This window comes from Hippopotamus amphibius, chromosome 2 (genome assembly GCF_030028045.1).
Source record: "Hippopotamus amphibius kiboko isolate mHipAmp2 chromosome 2, mHipAmp2.hap2, whole genome shotgun sequence".
NCBI lineage: Eukaryota > Metazoa > Chordata > Mammalia > Artiodactyla > Hippopotamidae > Hippopotamus > Hippopotamus amphibius.
The window spans coordinates 4,513,138-4,534,664 of NC_080187.1; the positions used below are offsets into that span (position 1 = coordinate 4,513,138).

General features: G+C 47.8%; 1 protein-coding gene across 1 annotated transcript in view; it reads right to left on the bottom strand.

Moving 5' to 3' along the window:
- The window catches only part of CFAP77 (cilia and flagella associated protein 77), a 133,684-nt gene extending 113,304 nt beyond the window's left edge, over positions 1-20,380 (bottom strand). Inside the window, exon 1 of the mRNA XM_057725129.1 lies at positions 20,186-20,380. Coding sequence (XP_057581112.1) covers positions 20,186-20,380 — 195 coding nt within the window. The remainder of the gene's footprint in view (positions 1-20,185) is intronic.
- Between the last annotated feature and the right edge of the window lie 1,147 nt (positions 20,381-21,527).

Sequence of the window (21,527 nt, forward strand, 5' to 3'; positions counted from 1 at the left end):
AGGATCATCCAGGGATTTGAGCAGAGTTTGTACACTAAATTTGGATTTTTCCTTTCTGGGACTCTCCTTTCCTGAATTCTTCCCTAATTTTCCATTGACTGTCATTTCCTCAAACACTGTCTTCTGATTCTTTGACCACAGGTTGGATAGAACCACAGGTTTCTAACCAAATTCTAAACACCTTGTGCAGCACTAACTATAGCCTGGCATTTGACTAAGTAATTTTACAGGTGAGGAACTCACTCCCTGCTCTTTACTTCTTCGTGTGCCAACACCCTCATCTGCCTGCTGTATCTGCCTATGTTCATTCCCTTTCCAGAGACTTAGGTAGTTTTTTTTTTTAAATAATTTTATCTGGAGTTTATAGGTGTTATCTCTAGGAGGGTTAGTCTGATAGGAGCTTACTTGGTCATGGCCAGGAGAAGAACAAATTTTCTGTTACTGGATAAAATTGACTTAATATGCTGCCTCCTCCTTCTGACACATTCATTGAGATCCCAGATGCCTCAAATGAGAGAGGGGATTCTGTTGAGATTTTCTAGTATTTTGGAACTCTGGTAGGAAGGCTTTTCTTCAAATCACAGCAAGGAAGTTGTTTTCTAGTCCAAAGTGTAGCTCTGATCACTGATGAAAAATGGAAACATTCTTTGTTGTGTTTAACTTATGGGTAGATGCTAAGGGAGTTTCTAAAGCTCTTTTTTCAAGATAAACATCACTATCTTTAGGATATGATTTGGAGTGTTCCTTCATAACATAGGAGATGTAGTCCCTACAAAATCTTAGGAAGGAGAAATGAGGAGATTGGCCCCAAATGTTGGACTGAGCATATATATCTGCCTTCCCACTCTCCCGAAATACCATGAAAGGACGAAGAAAGTATTTTTCAAGAGGAAAAACCCAAAATAATGTAGGGAAACAAGAAAGAACTCTATCAGTGGACCAGAAATTTTGAGAAATTTCCAAATGATCAAAATCCAACGGGATCAGAAATACAGAAAAGCAAAACCAGAGGAAACCACCACCAGAAATACATGTAGGGGATGATTACTATGGAGTTGGGAGTGTTGAGGAGAAGGCCACGTCCAGACCAAACATACAGGAAAGGAGTGGCTCTGAAGCAGTAGTCAGGGACTATCTGAGGAGCTGTCTTTGGAGCAGTCAGGTTGGCTCAGCCTCTCTCCTTCCACGGTTTCACTAGGCAGAGAGCAAAGCAGCATTTGCATCCAGACTGAAGCGATGACCATGGGAAGGAGAGACAAAAAAGACTCATGTCGCTCCTTATTCCCCAAAGTTTGCTCTCACCTGGAAGAAAAACTGCCAGTTCATCCCATCTCCCAAAATATCCCACCTCTTCCCCAACAATCACTAGAGGCAGGCCACAGTAAAGAGACAAAACATCCACATACAAGTATTTAGTGAATGGTAAGTATAAATATTCTGCACACCCAAGAGTAGCCAAACATTTGAGAAAAATCATTACTGTGAAAGAGTGAAAACAAAGGGAAAAACTCACACCCAAGGAAATAGAGTTCACAAGGCAAATAGAAGAAGGCTTTTTAAAACATTGTAATTCATTCCCTAAGACATATCAAAGGACATCACATCAATTGTTTCTAGAAAAAAAAAATACACTATTATGGCCAAGGAATAAATTTGAAGTCTTGAAAATGAGAGAGGAAGAGAAATAATACACACAAGGTCACACAGTCATTTGTTCATCCCTTCAACTAATAGCCACTTATTGGGTACCTATTATATGCCAGGCCCTGTATAAGCTTCTTAGAATAAAAAGAAAGAAACAATCCCTGTCCCCAAGGATTACAATACATCAAGGTGATTGCCACCATGAAATTGTGTACAAAGTACATAAAGGGTGTATTTGCATGGTAGAGGGAGTTGGGGAAAGTGGCACAGGAGAGGTAGTATTTGGACTAGGACTTTGGGGATGAAGATGCATTTTTTTCCATGAGAGGATACAGAATAGGTGAGAAACAACATATAGTTAAATATTACTGGAGCATAAAAGTCGAGAATAATTTATGAGTTAGGCAAAGACCAGACCATGAAAAACTTTGCCACCAAAACCTCCCTAAAACAAACAACAAAACAAAACAAACAAACCAAAAATCAGGGCCACCAGTGCCTGTAGCTCTTGTTTACTGCAGTACCTCCCAGAGCCTGTTATCAGAGAAACCTCTAAACCACCAATACATTCACTCATTCATTCTCTCATATATTCACTCATTCATTTATTCAAGAGACATTATAGAGTGCCCATGATGTGCCAAATACTGGCTAAGAATGTAAAGAAATGAAAAAGACACAGTCCTTGCCCTAGATTCACTCACAAGTCACTGCAGATAGAGAGACACAGAAAAGGACAATTTCAAGAAAGTGATAGAGGCGCACACAAAGTGCTGGCAGATAAAGAAGCACTTTCCTAAACTAAGTCTTAAAGAATGTGTAGGAACAAGCCAGATGTACAGTGAGCGGGCAGAGCATAGAAATGTAAGGAGATGTGAGAGAGCATGCAGAAGGGGACCTGCTGGGGTTGGGGATATACAGGAAGACAAGTCCAGGTAGCACGCAGAAACTTACTGAATCACTAGACGCTCTCCAAGAGACAGACAGACATTTACCCATAAGATGTATCCAAAAGCAAACCCATGTCCTTCCCCCCAAATCGCCTCTCACCTCTTTCTCTCTCATTTCTGTATATCCATACACCCCCGCATCACCAAGTCCTGCCAAATCTACCTCTCAAATTTCCCTCCAATTTACTCATTCATCTCCAGCTCCACCATCCTCATTCAATGATGGTCTCACCTGCGTTACTTCACAAGCCCCCTAATGGATCTCCCCATGGCCACCCTGGTGCTCTGCAATCCACTCTCCACTCTGTCGTCAGAAGGGCCTTTCCAACGCCAGACTGACACCTCCCTCCACCTCCAGTCCTGATTCCTGCTCCCCTGCTTAACAGCCTTCACGGCTCCCCATGACTCGGGCTAAAAGTCAAACTCTATAACTGGCCTCCAACAAGGCCCATGATCCAGTCAAAGACAGAGCCAGTCCTCTGCCTCTTACCATTCTCTCCCATCCCTGTGCTTCAGCTGCTCCAGGCTTCTTTTAGTGCCTTGAGCCCCAAACTCTTTCCCACCACAGGCTCTTTACATGTGGTCTTAGTGCCTGGAATATCTTTGTCCTTCCCTTCCATCTCCCCCTACCACACACACACACACACACACACACACACAGACACACGTATTCCTCCACTGGTTAATTAAAATCTCAGCTCAGTTTTCGCTTCCTCCAGGAAGTCTTCCCTGACCCCCTCCAGCCACGTGAAGTCTCGCACTTAGATGCACCATGAGCTTTGTCTTCATTCTTATCACAGTTGCAATCTTAACATTTATTTGTGATCCTTGATTAATGCTCATCTCCCAATTAGACTGTAACATTCCACAAGGGCAACGACCATGTAACGTCTGCTCATCAACGTCTCTCTAAAGTCCAGCCCAGTGCCTGGCACAAAGAGTGGAAATTCAGTAAAGTATCTGTTGACTAAAACAATGGATAGATGGATGGACGGATGGACGGATGGATGGATGGATGGATGGATGGATGGGTGGATGGATATCTCTGCAGAAGATAAAAAGAAGTCTGTTGTAGAGTCTGCCTTGTAAGGAGTATCTTACAGTTGGATAGCAATCCACGTTAGTTGTGCTTAAAGGGTTAAATACCAATAACAAGGCAAAAGTACCACAGATGGCACAAGAGCGTTTGGGATCGTTTGTCCTATGAGTGGTCCACACCACACTGGAGAGGAGACCGCAGAGCTCTAAATGCTTGCCATACCCACAGCCCTCACCAAGATAGCAGCCTCAAGTTCAACACAAAGTATGCCACTCTATGGATGCCCTTATTATCTTTACCATAACTTATGGACAAGGGACTAGGACCCAAGCCCAAAACAGTAACATGTTACAGTCCTAATCCCCAGAACCTCAGAATGTGACCTGATTTGACCACAGGGTCACTGCAAACCTCATTTGTTAAGATGAGGTCATAATGAACCTAGAGTGGGTCCCTAATCCAAAATGACCGATGTCCTCATCAAAAGGGAAAATATGGGATTTCCCTGGTGGCGCAGTGGTTGAGAATCCACCTGCCAATGCAGGGGACAAACAGGTTCGATCCCTGGGTTGGGAAGATCCCACATGCTGCGGAGCAACTAAGCCCGTGTGCCACAACTACTGAGCCTGCCCACCGCAACTACTGAAGCCCACAAGCCTAGAGCCTGTGCTCCACAACAAGAGAAGATACAGGATTGAGAAGCCCGCGCACCACAACAAAGAATAGCCCTTGCTCACCACAACTAGAGAAAGCTAACATGCAGCAACGAAGACCCAATGCAGCTAAAAATGGATAAATCAATAAATAATAAATACATGTTAACGGGGTGGGGGGGGGCAGAATTTGGGGAATTCCCTAGCGTCTGGTGGTTAGGATTCGGTGCTTTCACAGCCTTGGGCCTGGGTTGGATCTCTGGTCGGGAAATAAGATTCCATAAGCCACGGGGCATGGCCAAAAAACGAGGGGGAAATGTGGACATAGACACATATCCAGGGAAAATGCTATGTGGACATGGAGGTGGCCTCCTTCAAGCCAAAGAGAGAGGCCTGCGACTGATCCTTCCCTCAGGCCCTCGGAAGGAACCATCTCTGCCGACACCTTGATCTTGGACTTCCAGCCTCCAGACCCTGAGGCAATAAATTTCTGCTTTTAAGCCACCCAGGTTGTGGTCATTTTTCAGCCCCCTGGCCCTGGCCAACCAAAGCAGAGGGCAAGATCACTAGACCCAAGAATGACAAGAGAGGTTGGGATGGAGCAGGTGGTGTTCGGGCTGGGCATCACAGGAAAGGGCAAAGGGGGCAGAAGAGCAGAGCTTTCACGTTGGGAAGGAAGCAGTGAACAGGCTGGAAGGGGAATCTTATCCCAGGAAAGAAAAACGTCTTACACCCACATGGAAGATCAGGGCTTCTTGTGCTGTGGGGAAGTCAGTCTTGAGTTGCCCACACCGGGTTGAGGTTGGCCCATGTGTGTCTTAAAACATACTCTCCCCAGCCTGGCAATAACTCCACTGCAGGCTTTTTGTATTGATAAATTCATTATGCTGTTAGACAGCGTCTTCTTTATATTTAGATGAATAACCACGTAATGATCACCTTGGCTGATTTAGATGGTGTCGTTTTAAGAAATTATGGCTTAGATCCATCTTCTCTTTCCCCTTTCCCTCTGCCCTCCCTGAATTATTCCTGAGGAAGAAACCAATTAATAGTAGCTTGACTGTTGTAATGCAGCCTGCTGTACAATGTAGCAATGCCTAATGGAGTTTTAATTTCCCCGTGGTGAGTCAATATTTGCTTTAAGAAAGAAAAATGTCACCATAAACCACTGCCCCAAATGAATCTGGTAGCACAGAGGGTGAGAGAGACTTCTTCTTTAGGTAAACAGGGATGGAGACTGGATTTGGGGGTGCGGGGGTTTCGGGCTTCACAGATACGGTAGCTTATGGTTTTTGCTTCCTTCTTCAGACAATGGTGGTTATTAGGTATTTTGCTTTGCAAATGCAGATAACTGTCAGACACTCACCCACAGTTTAAAGGGTCTGAAACAAAGTCATTATAATATAGAAGAGGAAAAATTTATTCCAGCCTATTAATAACTTGTGGGAAGAGAAATGCAACGCGAGGCATCCTTTTTTGAAGACATTATGGGTGTCTCGTATTTCCCGCAACTAGGGTTGCATGTGGAAACCAAATCCTACTTTTTAAAAAATGGATTAGACGTTTCAGGATGGTGCGAGGAAATAAAGTTCTGCAATCCTCCCTCTCATAATAAGTCTGTCCAAAAATGATGGCGCTCATTCTGTTGAAAGATAGTTTCATTTCCTCCTCAAAATTGGTATGAAAAATTTGCCTTGCCAAATGAACATTGTATACTGAACTTGTCAAATCCTTTCTCCTGACACAAATAAAAGATAACATTGGGTGGCAGCATGTAAAACAGCTCTGACAAGATAGCAAAGGGAGACAAAGAAATATACATATTTTGATTCTCTCTGTTTTAGAAGCTGCGTTGTGGGGGAGGTGGGTAGCTGCAGAATGACTGGGCAGCTTTGAATGCTTCAGGTAACAATTGAGCAAGTCACTTTCAAGTCGATTTTCAATGGTATAATGACCCTGTTTCCAATTAGCCAAAACATGACAAAAAAATCTCAACTTTTACAGCAGCACAAACTGCCAGGGAGAAGATGGCCTGAGTAATAAGGCTCCTGATTGGAAAGTTCAGGTGAACCGCGTGGCTGTAATTACAAGTTCTAACGCAGTGGGAAATTATTCCTCGTGTGTTTAAAAATAAATAAGGTAAATGATCACCCTTTCATTAGATCTGTACTCATATCATATAAGTGCCTTTTTTTTTCCTATTAAAATTGTTGATTGAAGGCCGTTAGCTGTTTATCAGCTCGAAATTACATTTCTGCTCTCTTAGGGGGCCGCCGCCGTTCAAAATCACACTCAGCGCCTAGTTAGCAACAAGAAAAGAGTCCTAAAACTGCAATTTCAGGGGGAGAAAAAAAACACACGAGCAAGAAACCCAGATTGCACCCTCATGTTCCCAAAGGCATCACGCTTCTTTGTTCTGCTAAGAAAAATTAACCTCAATCTCAGCTCCGGGTCCCTAGATTGATTACCATAGTCATTTAAATACTGTAATCTCATTTTCAGCATTGGGATGGGGGGGCGGAGAAGCCCTGGGTGGGGGGGCTGTGCAAGGCTGGGGAGAGAAAGGGAGCGAGGCAGGGAGGAGAGGGGAAGACAGAATAAATTATCTGACAAAGGGAAGCGGGCCTTTCTGCTCACAGAGTCTATTTCGGATCCTTCCACTTGATTGGAAAAGTTGATGAAGTTTAAATGAAGCAGAATTAGAACCTCAGGCCACTGAGTATTGACGGGCCGACACGAGAATGTGCGATTCAATGGCCCCGGTTTCAGCAGAAAACAAGGGAAAGTCCTAAACGGCGTCATCTTCAATTGAATCTAGTATCCACACGGACAAGGCAGGGTAATGAGTTAGGCCAGATCAGGCCTGTTGGTTAAAGAAATTAATCCCTCCTGCCGCCCGCCGGAGCTGGGCTTTGAAGCCCATTGTGTGGCCCCTGTCCCAGTCTATCTAAATGCTAACGAACTGCGGGGGTGAGCCGGACTGTGCTTTTCTTTGCTGGCGCTAATCTGGTAACAATTTGCTCTCTCTGATTAGGGGGGCGGGGAGGGGAAGGGCGATGGGTGGGAGAGGAGGAGGAGAGGCCTTCCCTTGGAAAGGCAGAAGCCACTTTGGTCAGCCTGGGTGGAGGTTCTGCCCCCCCCACCCAGCCAGCCTGGCTTCCCGGCTGGCAGACGCACATGTTCAGAATAACCTAAACTCCAGGCTTCCATGGGAAACCAAGTGTCTGTGCTCCTTTTCTCCTTATGTCTTGTCTCTTCTTGAGACCGTATGTGGTGACCCCAAAAGTGCAGGCTTTACCTTAAGCCACCCGACCCACCACAGCATCCCTCCCTCCCAGGCTTCTTCCCGTTCCTACTTTCCCTCCAAACACACCCAAGCTGGTGACATCCAGTTTCTTGCTTTGTCTGGTCACTTTCTGCATCTAAAATGACCTGCTTCCTCCCGTCAGCCCCGCTGAGTCCTGCTTGGTCGTCCAGCAACTCCACTAGGATTTTCTGGACCACTCCAGGCCCCAGGCCCTCTTCCTAACTGTTTTGCATGTCTTGTATGTCGGAGGCACACTGGCCCTATTGGTTTCAGCCCTAGAAGTGCAGCAACTTCTAGGGATGTGTGTGTGTGTGTGTGTGTGTGTGTGTGTATACGCGCACACGAGTGCCTGGTATGGCATATATGCCCAACTAGACTGTACGCTCCTTGAGAACAGAAAGTATGCCTCTGGATGAAGTTGACCCTTTAGATCAGGGGTCCCCGGGGTTTTAATGCCTGATGATCTGAGGTGGAGCTGATGTAATAATGATAGAAATAAAGTGCAGGATAAATGTACTGCACTCGAATCATCCTGAAACCACTCCCCCATCCCCAGTCTTTGGAAAAATTGTCTTCCACGAAAACGGTCCCTGGTGCCAAAAAGGTTGGGAACTGCTGCTTTAGATAGATGGAGATGGAGATGGCCTGGGTTCTTCTCTCCCATCAGGACATAGGAGTCTCCGGGGTGAAGCACAGTGTGGCGTAACATATAAGGAGCATGACAAGCTGTGGACTCACACAAGCCAGAGTCCAAGCCCCCACTCTGCCATTTACCCTCTGTGTGACCTTGGGCACGTTACTGAGTCTTCCTGAGCTCCGACCTTGCTGAGTTGAGATCATATACGTAAAAGTCTGGCACCTGACAGGTATTCAGCAATGGGAGCTGTTGGTGTCACTAAGTTCTTTTGATTTGCACAGTGGTTAGGACCTCAGCCTGCAGAGTCCCAGACCTCTTGAAGCCTGGCTCCTCTGCACACGTGCTGGACGACCGTGGGCAACTTGTGTAGCCTCTCTAAGCCTCAGCTTCCCCATCTGTAAAATGGGAAAGACAGAAATCCTGCCTCTTAGGATTGTGGCAGAGGTTTAAGGGAGGTGATGCCTAAGAAGGGCCAGCGCAGTGCCTGGCACACAGCAGGCTCCACGAAGGGCAGCTGCTGTCAGCTGGCACAGGGAGGGTGTCAGCTGGCCAAACGGGTCGCCAGCCCAGAGCGTCCTGGAAACCCAGACTCCAGGCCTCAGCCTTCACGCACCGCACCCCCCCACTCTGGGAGAAGTCAGGCCCACGAGCATCCTGCCAGGCGATCCTGGGAGGATGTGCCACCGGGACCACGCGGCTGCCTAAGGAAAGATGGAGCTTTCGGAAGCCCCAGGCAGACGCTTTCCTTTCAGAAGGGGAGTTTCTGAAAGACTTGCTTAAACCTCCAAATTTATGCCCACTGGGTGCCTACAGAGAGAGCCAAATCTTGAGTGACAGTTTATAAAGGTTTTGGAGGCAGACGTGAAGCCCAGCGCTCCGTCCTAAGGGATCCCTCAGAATCGCCCCAGCAGGCGGGCTCAAACAACTTGGGGAAAATTCAGAGCATGACAGACAGCGGGCATGGGTCCCCCTGTCCCCATCAGTGCAGGGAGGGAGGGGCTGGCACTTAGACCCACTGTTGATTTCTGGGCTTGTCTCTCATCCTCTGTTCTGTCTTGTTTATCCTACTTGCTTTGACCCTTGCAGGTCTCAAATCCAGCTGGGAGCTCCACTGGATCTGGGCTCACTCCCTGCCCAGGCTCCTCTCAGCGTTTTGCTTTCCCTGATGCTTCCCTGCGGCTTCCTAAGTACCAAGTTCCTCCTTGCCTTGGAGGCACAAAACCTCTTCTTTTGCCTGCAACAGTCTCTACCCACCGCCCATCCAAACACAGGCATACACACACTGCCACCAGCACACCGCAACTGACCATCTACTCATCCCAGGAGGTCGTCCTTGGGCTTGGACTTCCATAGCCTCCTGGCACCGCAGCCACGTCCGCAGTGCTTTTCCCTGGGGAAGAGGTAGTTGCCCTACTGTCCGTCTTCACCAGAGTCTTGAGCTGCCTGCAAGCAGGAACTCAGGCTCTCTTGTCCACAGAGGTCCGCCCCAGGCCCAGCACACTGCCTGGCACCTAATAGCGCCTCGATAAACATTTTGCAAGGGGTCGAATGAGCAAATGAAGGGTAGGCTCCGGGCCGTTCTCAGGGCAAAAGCCATTCAGGTGCGCGGAAACCACCAAGGCTTCAGGACATTCCAGAGACCCACCCAAGGTTTCAGGGTCAACAAGAGTGTGCAGGAGACTGGGAGCTTGTGACTGTCGTCATGGGGCCTGGAGCGTCTGGTCCAGGGGAAGTGTGCAGTGCTGGATGGATGGATGGATGGATGGATGGATGGATGGATGGATGGATGGATGGACGGATGAATGGATGGCCGGCTGGCTCACAGCATAGAGAGGAACTGAGGCCTCTCAAGCCTGGTGATCCAGTGCATTTCCCCCTCCCATCTCCCACTGAACATGCCATCCTTTTTTCCTGGAAAGCTTTTTCTCCCCCAGTCAAGAGGTGATTTACCCTGAAGCTAATGAAGCTTAAGGCCTCAGGGCCCTTCTTTGCATGTGGCCCCTTCCAAGGCCTTGGATTTCATTTCCAACATCATTTTTAATTTTGTACTCTCTCCCTTCCTTCCTTCCTTCCTCCCTCCCTCCCTCCCTCTCTCTCTTTCTTTTTCTTTCTTTCTTTCTTTCTTTCTTTCTTCCTTCCTTTCTTTCTTTCTTTCCTTCTTTCTTTCTTTCTTTCTTTCTTTCTTTCTTTCTTTCTCTCTCTCTCTCTCTCTCTCTCTCTTTCCTTCTTTCTTTCTTTTTATCTATCTGTCTGTTTGTCTGTCTGTTTGTTTTTGGCTGCACCGTGCAGCTTGCAGGATCTTAGTTCCCTGACCAGAGATCGAACCCGGACCCCGGCAGTGAAAGCACCGAGTCCTAACCACTGGACTGCGAGGGAATTCCTGTACTCTGTTTCTTAAAAACAGATCCCCAAATTGTATAAGCCGCAGGTCACACAATACCTGCCTCCCCCCCAGCCCCCACCTCTCCTGACTCATCTTGGTGTCAAGATTCAGCTCAAGCCACCCAGCCTAGGACACCTTCCCCCAGCTCCTCGCATCCAGGCACAGCTGCCCTCAAGCGCTGAGCACAAATCCCATCCAGAACGGCCGTCACCACATCTGTACCGCTTTGCTATTTGTTCTGATGCCTGTTTCTGCCTATGAGATTGTAAAGCACATTGAGGGCAAAGCCCGTACCCACCCAGACTGGTTTATCCTGTATCCTTGGTGCCTAGCTCTGTGCCTGGTACACAAGCAGTTTATTCTGTTCATTCAAGCAGTGAATGGATGGCTGCATCTGCCACTGCTTTCCTCACAGAGCTCACGGAATCCTAGCGTTGTCTGTTCTTGTCCATTTGAGACCTTTGCTCAGGCCAGCCCCTCTGCAGGTGCTCCCCTCCTCTCCTGTCCAGCCACTGGAATCCAGCCCAGCTCACAGCCCCAGCCCAGGTGCACAAGCTGTCCTGGGTGCTCCAAGGCTGCTCACACCTGTACTCCCAAATATGCCTCTCAGCACCTCTCCTTCGGCCTTTAATAACTTTTATTAGTGGTTTTAATGTGCAAAGTCTGGTTCTACCTTGACCAGACATTAAACTCCTTGGAAACGAATTCTTAAACCTCTGTGTTTCCACAAGCACCTTGTGTATTATAGGTGTACAATAAATATTTGCTCATTGACTGATGGGTTCATTAACAGTTTCAAATGCATACTATAAAAATTTATTGGGGCTTCCCTAGTGGCGCAGTGGTTAAGAATCTGCCTGCCAGTGCAGGAGACACAGGTTCAATCCCTGGTCCGGGAAGATCCCACATGTGGCGGAGCAACTAAGCCCGTGTGCCACAACTACTGAGCCCGTGCTCTGGAGCCCACGAGCCACAACTACGGAGCCCACGTGCCACAACTACTGAAGCCCACGCGCCTAGAGCCCGCACTCCACAACAAGAGAAGCAATGAGAAGCCCGCACACCTCAATAAAGAGTTGCCCCCGACCACTGCAATGAGAGAAAGCACACGCGCAGCAACAAAGACCAATGCAGCCAATAAAAAAAATAAATAAAATAAATTTTAAAAAAATAAAAATAGAAATTTATTTACGTCAATGTCTCTGTTCGTAAAGATCCCTGGGAGACAGTGGGAAAATGTGAATGCAATTAATAACAGGAACGTTAAGACGGCATTTTAGTGCGGCGATACGGCCAAAGTGACTAGTGTCCAACAAAACTGACTCCCAGAGTTGCTGCACATCTTCCAGTTCCCTCAACCTCAATGCTATGGCCACAAGATCACCGCTCTCCTGTCTCTTGGGGCGCCCCCACCTTGGTGGGAGGCTGCTGCCTCTGAGCTTTGGCTTCTTCTCTGACGCGGCAAGGCAGCCTGGGGGCTGCGCCACGGGTCCCAAACGGCCAGCCACCTGCCAGTGATGTGGCCTCTTGCTAATGTTCTACCCGGAAACCAAAGCGCTTCTGAGTCTCACCTTTCATTCCCCCAAACAAACACAAAAGCTTTTGAGCCACGCAAAGAAATGTATCGTGTTCGCTGCTGGGTTCATTGGCTTCCCCCCCAATAGGTATTGTTTCGTTCATATAAAAGATCAAAAAAACCCCTCTTTTTGGCTCATTATGTGTTTTCTACAATGCTTTTGGTGAGCTATTCTCCCCCCCTGTGCCCTTCATGTTGACCTTTCTGCTCATTGACCCACGTCAGTCAGTTCCTTGACCGAACCCTGATGTGCCTTTAAATTATTGGGTGGAAAAATACAGCTGTTCTCTTTATAAAGCGCATTGCCTTGCGTCCCTGAAATGCTGTACTCCGTGCCACAACGAGAGTGTGAGGGCTGGGCTGGGGCTCTGGTCCACCGCGAGTTTAATTTCTGCTGGACAAAATCAATTCCGTTTTAAATCCTAAATGCGTTCATGCTGAGAAAAACACAACCGGAGCAAGCCCTTGGAAGGCGAAGCGCCCGGGAAACAAAGCTTGTGCACGGTGGTCAGTGATTACTCAAGCAACCAGCCCCTACGCTAATCAGTGTATCTGATGAATTATGAAGCCTCTCCCTGCGGATTGCTGGAAATGCTTTCTATTTTTTTAAGCTCCAGCGTGGGTGAGGCTGGAGGTAGACAAGCCCGACAGAACCCAGCAAACGTATGGAACCTGTAACTAAGGGAAAAGAAGTGGATTTAAAAGGGGGAACTTAAAATGGCTATACAAGGTCCACTGTTAGGACCTGAGGCTTCCACTGCAGGGGGCCTGGGTTCAATCCCTGGTCAAAGAACTAAGATCCCACAAGACGTGTGCACGGCCAATAAATAAATAAATATTTAAAAAACTTAAGAAAATAATAAAATGGTCATAAAATGAATGGAGTCAGGGGACAGAAGCAAACAATGGATAGAGAAGCAATTAAACTAAACCACCCCATTTCTATAATCTTTGTATTAAATTTTCAAGAGACCCTGGACCATGGATGAACTAATAATGAACTCTCCACGTGTTGATATTTTTCTGGTCCAGGGTTTCTCAGCCTCGGCACTATTGGCATTTAGGGAGATGAGTCCCTTTTTGGGGGGTGTGGGTGTCCAGTGCATTGTTGGACAGCATCCCTGGCTTCTACCCACTAGATGCCAGGAGCAGCCCGCTTCCTGGTTGTGGCAACCAAAAGCATCTCCTGATGTGGCCAGATGTTCCCTGGGAAGCAAAATTGCGCCCAACCCCCATTGAGACCACTGGTCTACTTCTAGAGTGTCATAATCTCTTCCATAAGAGAGTGTCTTATTTAAATCAGTCTTCATTACATCCTTGAGAAGTAAACAAGGTAGGTATCGGCACCTATACTTTACAAATGAGGAAACAGGCTCGGACGTTAAGCCACTTGGCCAAGAACCCTCAAGAGAGCTAGAAACCGAACTGTTTTCACCCTCAGCCAGGATGCTCCCATCTGCTCCAGGGCACACAGTTTCAGGAAGCACGAGATGGGGTGGGCAACAGTATTTTTCAATGAGAGCGCAAAGGGGAAAAAGAGTAGGCCCTTGGGCGGATTTGTCTCATGACATGTTCGTAAGTTCGGATTTAGGACATTTCTTAAGGTCGCTTGAGGAGAATAAGGTTGTCTTGAGGAACGTAAGTGTTAGAAACAGGATAATGGAAAATAACAAACGTGCCCATGTATTAAGTGCCCTCCTGGGCCTGGCACACACGTGTGGTCTCATTGACTCCTCACAACTCCCCCATAGCCGGTGCCAACTGCATCAGCCCATTTTACAGAGAGGAAACTGAGGCTCAAAGGTAAGTAACCTCACATGTGGCACAGCAAGAAAGCGGTGAGACAGAACCTGTCCTGGGATCTGTCTGGCTCTGGGGCCTGACATCTACATCGCCTTTCTCTCCGGTGTGGTGGCTGCAGTTTTATAGCTGCCTGGGCAACCAAGTTTTTTTTCTTTTTAATTACTTGTTATTGGAGTATAGTTGCTTTACAGTGTCGTGTTAGTTTCTACTGTACAGCAAAATGAATCAGATAGATAGATAGATAGATAGATAGATAGATAGATAGATAGATGATAGATAGATGGATAGATAGATAATTTCCCCTCTTTTTTGGATTTCCTTCCCATTTAGGTCACCACAGGGCATTAAGTAGAGCTGCCTGTGCTATCCAAATTCTTGCTGTATCTTTTGTGATCACATGAAAACACCAGCCACAGCCTGGAATTGTTTTCTCAGTCCTCGTTTACGTGGATTCAGGAGCTTGAAAGGAGAGTCAAGGGACGATTTCATTTAAAGTTGAATTATAACCAACAACCAACAAATGCTCACATCCTTTTTTTTTTAAACACATACACAAGTCAGACAAGAAGCACCCAACACTTACAATAAATGTTAAAACCAACCAAAATGCAGTACAATTGTAACTGTGCCTTCGCTTGTTTTTGCCAGCCAACCAGAGGGTCCTGGAGTGACGGGCCAGCAGATGAGTCTGAGGTTTAACAAGACCCCGGTTCCCAGGGCCACAGAGATGGCTCTGCACACTGGCCTCCAGAAACGGGTTCGCCCAGCCTAGAAGTCCAGCAAGGTATGAACTCGGTTCCAATCCTCCCGGTCTGCGACACATTCACTGCAGGATCAGCACAAACACAGAACCAGCACCCCAAAATGAACCAATTCAAATCACAGCTCACAAGCTGGTGGTCTCCACGGTTAGCATTTCATATACAACACTTTTAACTGAGTTTCCTTCCCATTATACATTTTAAACAGTTAAAGATGCATTTTCTCAACAAGCAGTTTGAATCAGACATTTTATGAGAACTGTGATGCTTCTAAAGACAGGTGAACAACTTGAAAACCACTTCCATAGGAAATAGGGGTTTTGAAATTTTGTCCACAGGGCCAGTCGTAAATCAAGAAAACTTTGTCTTTCAAATTTTCACAGGAAAAGTGACCTAAACTCTACAATGAGCAGCACCTGAGGCTGGAAGATTCTGGAAGGTGCTGGAAGCGACTGCTGACTTGTTCAGCCAGGACTCAGAATTCTTCCTGGAGGAGCAGCCTTCCCACCAGTGATCTGAGAGGCGCATTCAGAAGGGGGCTAAGTTCACTCCGAGGTCTTCGTTAATGTTTCAAGGCCAAAGCCCCCTTTTTTAGAGGGACAAAGAGGAAGGCGGGCCCCTCCTGCAGCAGAGCTGCCCTCCCCCCACCCGGGGGTGGTGGTTAAAAAGCCTGGGAGGCAGCAGGTCTGCTTTTTGAAATGACCACAGGGCTGGGCACTGCTGCAGCCCCTGTCCACTCACCCTCGCTCACGGAAGGATGTGCCTGAGTGCCAGGAAGTCAGACGCTTTGATTTAAAATGAAGAAAAAAGAAAAAAAGAACCGGAGAGAAAGAGTTGCAGGGATGGACAAGCCCACAGCTTTCCCTAGAAAAGTGAAAGCTGCCCCCTAGCCAGCCGAGACTAGGTCATTAGGAGGGGCAGCTCGGTTTCTGCCCCCTCCCTCGTGTTTTGTTTTCTCCAGTTATGTTGTAAATTGAACGTAAAAGGATCTGAGCAATCAGAGGCATAGTCTCTTCAATATATAAGCAGAACGTAACATTTTCGCATTTTACTCAAACATCATAGAAACACTGACCCACACCGAGACGTCTACCTGTGTGTTTGTCTGCCCGCCTCCTCTGCGTTTGTCTCTACCTACACACGACGTTCGCCAGCATCAATATTTATTAGAGATGTTAGGCCCTTCGTGTGGTTGCCTAATTTTGTAGAGCATCGAATTTGAACACACCGGCTCTAAATAAATGCTTACTCGTGATGGCAATGATAATCTCAGCAGCGGGGCCGAGTCTAAGGAGCTAGAACTCGGGGTGGGGTGAAAATCTATAAACCCTTAGGATCTAAGGAGGGCAGAGTCATCTGACCCCACAGGGCTGAGTTTCTCCCAATCTCCACTCCTGAGTGGGACCTACCTTTTCACCCTTCAAGGTCCAATTTCAGGACTGTTCCTTCATAAAGCCTCCCTGCAAACCTGAACCCCTCCAGGTAGGGTGCAGAAACTTGAAACTTACAGGGGGTGACCCATGACATTGCTTGTCTTATTATCTGTGTGTGTGTGTTTCTGCAGGCATGTGCACACAACAGTAAGAGCTAAGTTTCCCTGAGAGCTTTCTTTGAGTCACGGGGTATGCTAAGCAGCATATATACATGCCACACATATGAAATACATATATGTGATATATATAGATCTTCTGTCTCCCAGCTAAATAATTAACTCCTTGTGGGCAAGAGCTGAGTTCTGAACTTGTTTCTATGCCCGCAAGAGGGTTTAGGATGGTGCTGAGCACTTGGTAAACATTCAATAAATATTTCGTGGCTATCAACAAATCCCAAGAAATTAGTAGAGTTCACCCTGGAAGGAATGTTGAGTGAAACCGTAATGGAATCAGATCCACTGGTGAACATTTTTTGACTGCCTGCTGTACAGATATAACCAATCCGGTTGTCATTCATTAACTAATTGTGTTTCATGCCCAAAGAGCATGGGGCTGGAAGTCAGGTGACATAAATCTCAGCCCACTTCTGTGACCAGGTCAGAGTAGCACCTTGGGCAAGTCTCTTCCCCTCTCCGGGTCTTAACAGCCTCAAAAAAGGAATTGGATTAGATGGCTGTAAGCCTCCTTCCAGCCCCAAATGATCTGATTCTATAACTCTATCTTACAAATGCATGCTCTTCTTGTTTGTGACATAAACCCCCATAGAAAAAAAACAAAGTCAGTGATAAATTATGAAAAAATCAGGTGCCGCGATCATTTGCACTCTCTAAGGATGCTCAATTCAATAAATTCCACCCCTGTACCTAGCCTGCCTCTCCAGGGTGACAGAAGATTCAAGGCTGTCAGTGGAGCAAACTAAACAGTCTCTCCCCGTAATTGTATTGACAGCATACCAGCTGAGTTCCGATGGCAGGAAGGGTGCACCCTGACAGGTTCTGTGAAGGAGCCTTGAAGGCTATTGTAGCAGGATTCTCTGTTGAGTCACAGAGTTCTGGGGAAATGAGAATCAAGCAGGGAGAAACTTGGTTCTTTCTCTATTTAATTTTATTCTTCCCAGAGAGTCACATTGGAAGGAAAACTGGCTAATCGTACATCACTTTATACAATCGAATAGAAATCCTTTCTAATGGAAAATATTTACATCTTCTTGTGGCCACATTAAAACATGCAGCTGATTCAATCAGCCCCACTCGATATAGCCAGTTGGTTTGGTTTTAAATGAGGCAAAGAGTTGTCGAGCATTTGCTGATAAAATATCTGCTTGGATGTCTGAGGTTTTCACTTTTCACTTGGTTACGGTGGCATCTTGCAGACATGTTCTTGAATAACTGATGTGTATAGGTCCTGGTAAATTCCATGGGTGTGAAACAGCAGTGTTGTGTTTGTTCAGGCAGTGTGTCTGCATTTTAAATGAAAAAAAAAAAAAAATCCTGATCCTATTCACTGGAGAAAACAACAATCTGAGCAACAACCCCCAATCTGGGGGTATAAATGACTATTTCTAAGGTGCTATATTCTCCCAATATAGATGCAACTTTCAGATTCAGACAGAGACAAAGCCAAAACATACTTCACTTGCAATCATCCTCCTGCAGACACCCCAGGCAGAGGGCACTCCCACCCCTGCTGCGCACAATAAGAATGTGCACAGAAACCAGGGTCTGAAACTCTGGGATTATGACACTGACATGCCACAGTCAAGAAATCCACAAGCCATGCCTCAACCAAAATTTCAGCAATATATTATTTTTAAAAAAGATTTTTTTAAAGGCGCCACCATCTTGGATGCTTTCAATCTTCTTGAGAGCTGAAAACCTCAAAGTTTTTTCATAATTTAAATGTCCTTTAAAATCGAGGAAGCTGTCTGGAGTGGCAAAAGTAAAGCTGGGCTGGGAGCCAGTGAATGTAGCTTCTACCCCCCGGCTCTGCCAGAATCTTGCACAAAGAGCCCACCCCGGACAGCCTCAGCATCCCCCACGTAAGGGGGGTGGAGGTCTGGGGACATTAACAGTCAAGGTTATTCCTTGCTCTCAGTGTTTCTGCAACTTTCACTTAGGTCAGCTTTTGGTAGAACAATCTGGTAGCAGTGGTCAATACTGAAATGTGGACATAATCTTAACCGCTACTGAAAGTACCTTGTGTCCCAAGAACCAGAGGGAGGAAAGTAAGAAGGAAAAGCCCGCTGCCGGGACAGGAGACAAGCTGGACGTGATCACCAGGGCGCCCCCTACCTCTCCAGCCCAGCCACCGCTGGCGGGGCAGCTCTGCTCTGCGTCTCACGCTCTGAAGATACCACCTTGGGTTGTCGGTCAGTGTCTCCTGCACATTTTCCAACCCAAAGTTCAGATTCAGGAATCAGGACAGAATTCGTCTGTAAGCTGTTCAGCTAGTGCCATCCAGAGGCCAAATACTGTCCTTCTTGATTCGCAGCACGAGCAAAAGGAAAAAGGGAGGGGAAATTTTTACTTATAGGTGTATGTTGTACATATACACGTGTGGGTATGTGTGTACGATATGTATATATCTACGCATATACCTCTCTGTATGCGCGTGTGTATATTATAGTTTGGGGGGGCATCACACTGTTAATTCATCATGGAGAATAACTCCATTACACTGTCCATTTTGTATTAAGTAGGAAGGAGCTGGTCCACCAGTAACTGCTTGAGTGAAAGCAATGATCAGAGCCGGCGAAATTTATTCTCCCCTTGATCCCAGAGTGCTGAACCCCATCTGTCTGTGCCATCTGTCCTCTGAGAGTGGCTCTTCTCACCTAGAAGGAAGTGAAGGACTTTGCTCCACTTTGGGAGGCCTAGGAAGGGAAGCGTGTTAGATGGAAGGGTGCCCAGTGTGAGAAGCCGGCTTCTCCCAGCTGCTGGCCCGGGAACACAGTTTGGGTAGGGCAAGAGGAGAGTCAGTGTTTTCGTAGGAGCCAATTAACTCAGCTAATTCTACCACGATGTTAAGAAAGCTCAGGTTCCCTGTACCAAAAAAAAAAAAAGTAAATAAATAAAAACTAACAACAACCAAAACCTCTGGGCTCTAAGCAGCTCCTGGCGTTCAGATAAATAATTGTTATGGAATCCACGGTTATCACCTGCGCCTTCCACCCCCGCGGCATCTGGGGGAACTGCGCGCATTTTTAAAGGCACACTGCCCTCCAGTGGCGCAAGGTAGAATTGCTCCATGGCCAGCCTCCCAAGCGCCAAACTTCAACTTGACTTTTCCCAGGGTCCCGGGAAGGCGCGTTGATGCCACGCCAGCGTTGGGCGATCACCAGTCCCGAAACGCGACCAATATGAGGGAGCGTGCGATCCAAGAGGAGGCGACCTAGTTGGAAACCGCGGCTTCCTCGCTCGCTGGCGCCTGTCGGCCCCCTAGGGCAGAGAGTCGCGCTTTTTTTGGTCTTAGGGTCGTAATTCTGGATGAGTACGATCGAGTGGAAGTTAAGGGGTGAAGTGGTGCTTCCAGGAGAGCTACTGAAAGCTTGCACTTCACAGCAGCCCAGGCGTGCAGGGGGATGGGCAGAGGCGGCCTGCACCCTGAGGGTGGCAGCAGGTAAGGACAGTCTGGGTGCTGCTACCTGTCTGTCATCCTGGCTTCCCCCTGCGTGAATACAAACGCAAACAGCAGCCGCCAACGTGAGGGCTTGTCAGGGGCCCCGCAGGGATTACCTTATGCGATTTTCCCAATCACTCCCTTTAACGAGTGCCATCATCATCCCACTTTTGCGGATGAGGAAACTGAGGCTCAGCGAGGCCACACGGCCTGCCCGTGACCGCAGGAGGGTCCAGGTCTGTCTGGACCAGAGCTGGAGTTTTCAAAGCCGCGCTCGGAGCCGGGCGGTGGGGCCGGGGCCGGACGGGTGGAAACCCCCGGCCGCCTGAGTGCCCAGTGAGGGGACGAGCGCAAGAGGGTGCTGGGCGTGGGGCGGCTCACCTTGACGATGAGCGGGTTCTGAAACATGGAATCGCGCACGACCCCCAGCCTCTCGTTCTCCATGCCCGGCCGGATGTCGGCCACGGTCAGGGGCCGCCGCGGGGGCGGGCAGATCTGGCTGACCGTGCGGCGCACCGGCGGCTTCTTCTTCTTCCACTGTGTGAGCTCCTGGCAGGAGCTCCTGGCCTCTGGCATCCTGGGGGTCGCGGGAAGTCCGCCTGCCGGCTGGGTCCACCTCGCTTTCCCGCTGCGGGGCTGGCGCGGAGCTCGGAGGGACCCTCTGCCAGTCCCGGGACGCACCACCCGGACCCCGGGGTGGACACCGGACGCCGGGCTCCTACGGGAGTGAAGCGCGCCCACCTCGCGCCGCCCCCTCGTTGCAAGGAGCCCTAAGACCTACATAAGCCCCTCTGTTTCCCCGAGAGCTGCTTCTAGGCTCCGCGCTGCGGATTCGAAAAGGAGAGAAAATCAAGACCACCCCTTGAGGAAGAATGGAACCCTCCGTCTCCATGGCGACGGGACGCCAAAGGCGCTGGACACGGCTGGTCGATTTACTTTCAGGAAACTTGTTGCCGGCCACCTAAGTGAACGTGTTTCGAGTTTTCTTAAGCAGACCTGAGAAAAACCCAAGAATCACCACTGAGCAGTGTTAAAAGCGACAGAAGTCTAGGGGGCCATTTACACTGGACTTCCAAATCAAAGACACCCCCTCCACCGCACTGACTGCCCCCTCCCACTTCTCCCAGCAACCCGCCCCCCCCTCCCACACACAAACACAGAGAGTGGGGCAGGATGAAATGGAAATCAGCATTCCAGGCCTGATGTTACCTCTAATCCACTGGGTGATCTCAAACTAGTCACCCTCTTGGGTCCTCAGTGTTTTCTTCTATGAAATGGGGTGGGGGTGGCAGTCTATAGAGTTGAGTGAAATCAGTGGTACCCAACTGTGCAACAGAATAAAGGAAAGTTGGGAAATACAGATTCACTGAATCAGAATATCTGGAAATGGGATCTGGGAATCTGTATTTTCATCCTCCCCCCCCTTCAGATATCTTTAAGTTCAAAGCTACGGAAACTTTGAAAGAAGGGTACAAGGAAAACCCATGTAGACTTCACCTAGATTGACTGGTCCTTAGTATTTGCCACATTTACTTCCCGTGTGTGTGTGTGTGTGTGTGTGTGTGTGTGTGTGTGTGTGTACATGCACACATTGCTGAGCCACTTTGAAAATACCTGCAGACAGTACCATATTTGACCCTAAATACACGTATCTGCCAAGAACAAGGACATTCTCATACAGAAGTACAAGGCTTTTATTATGTCTATGGATTTTAATGTGATA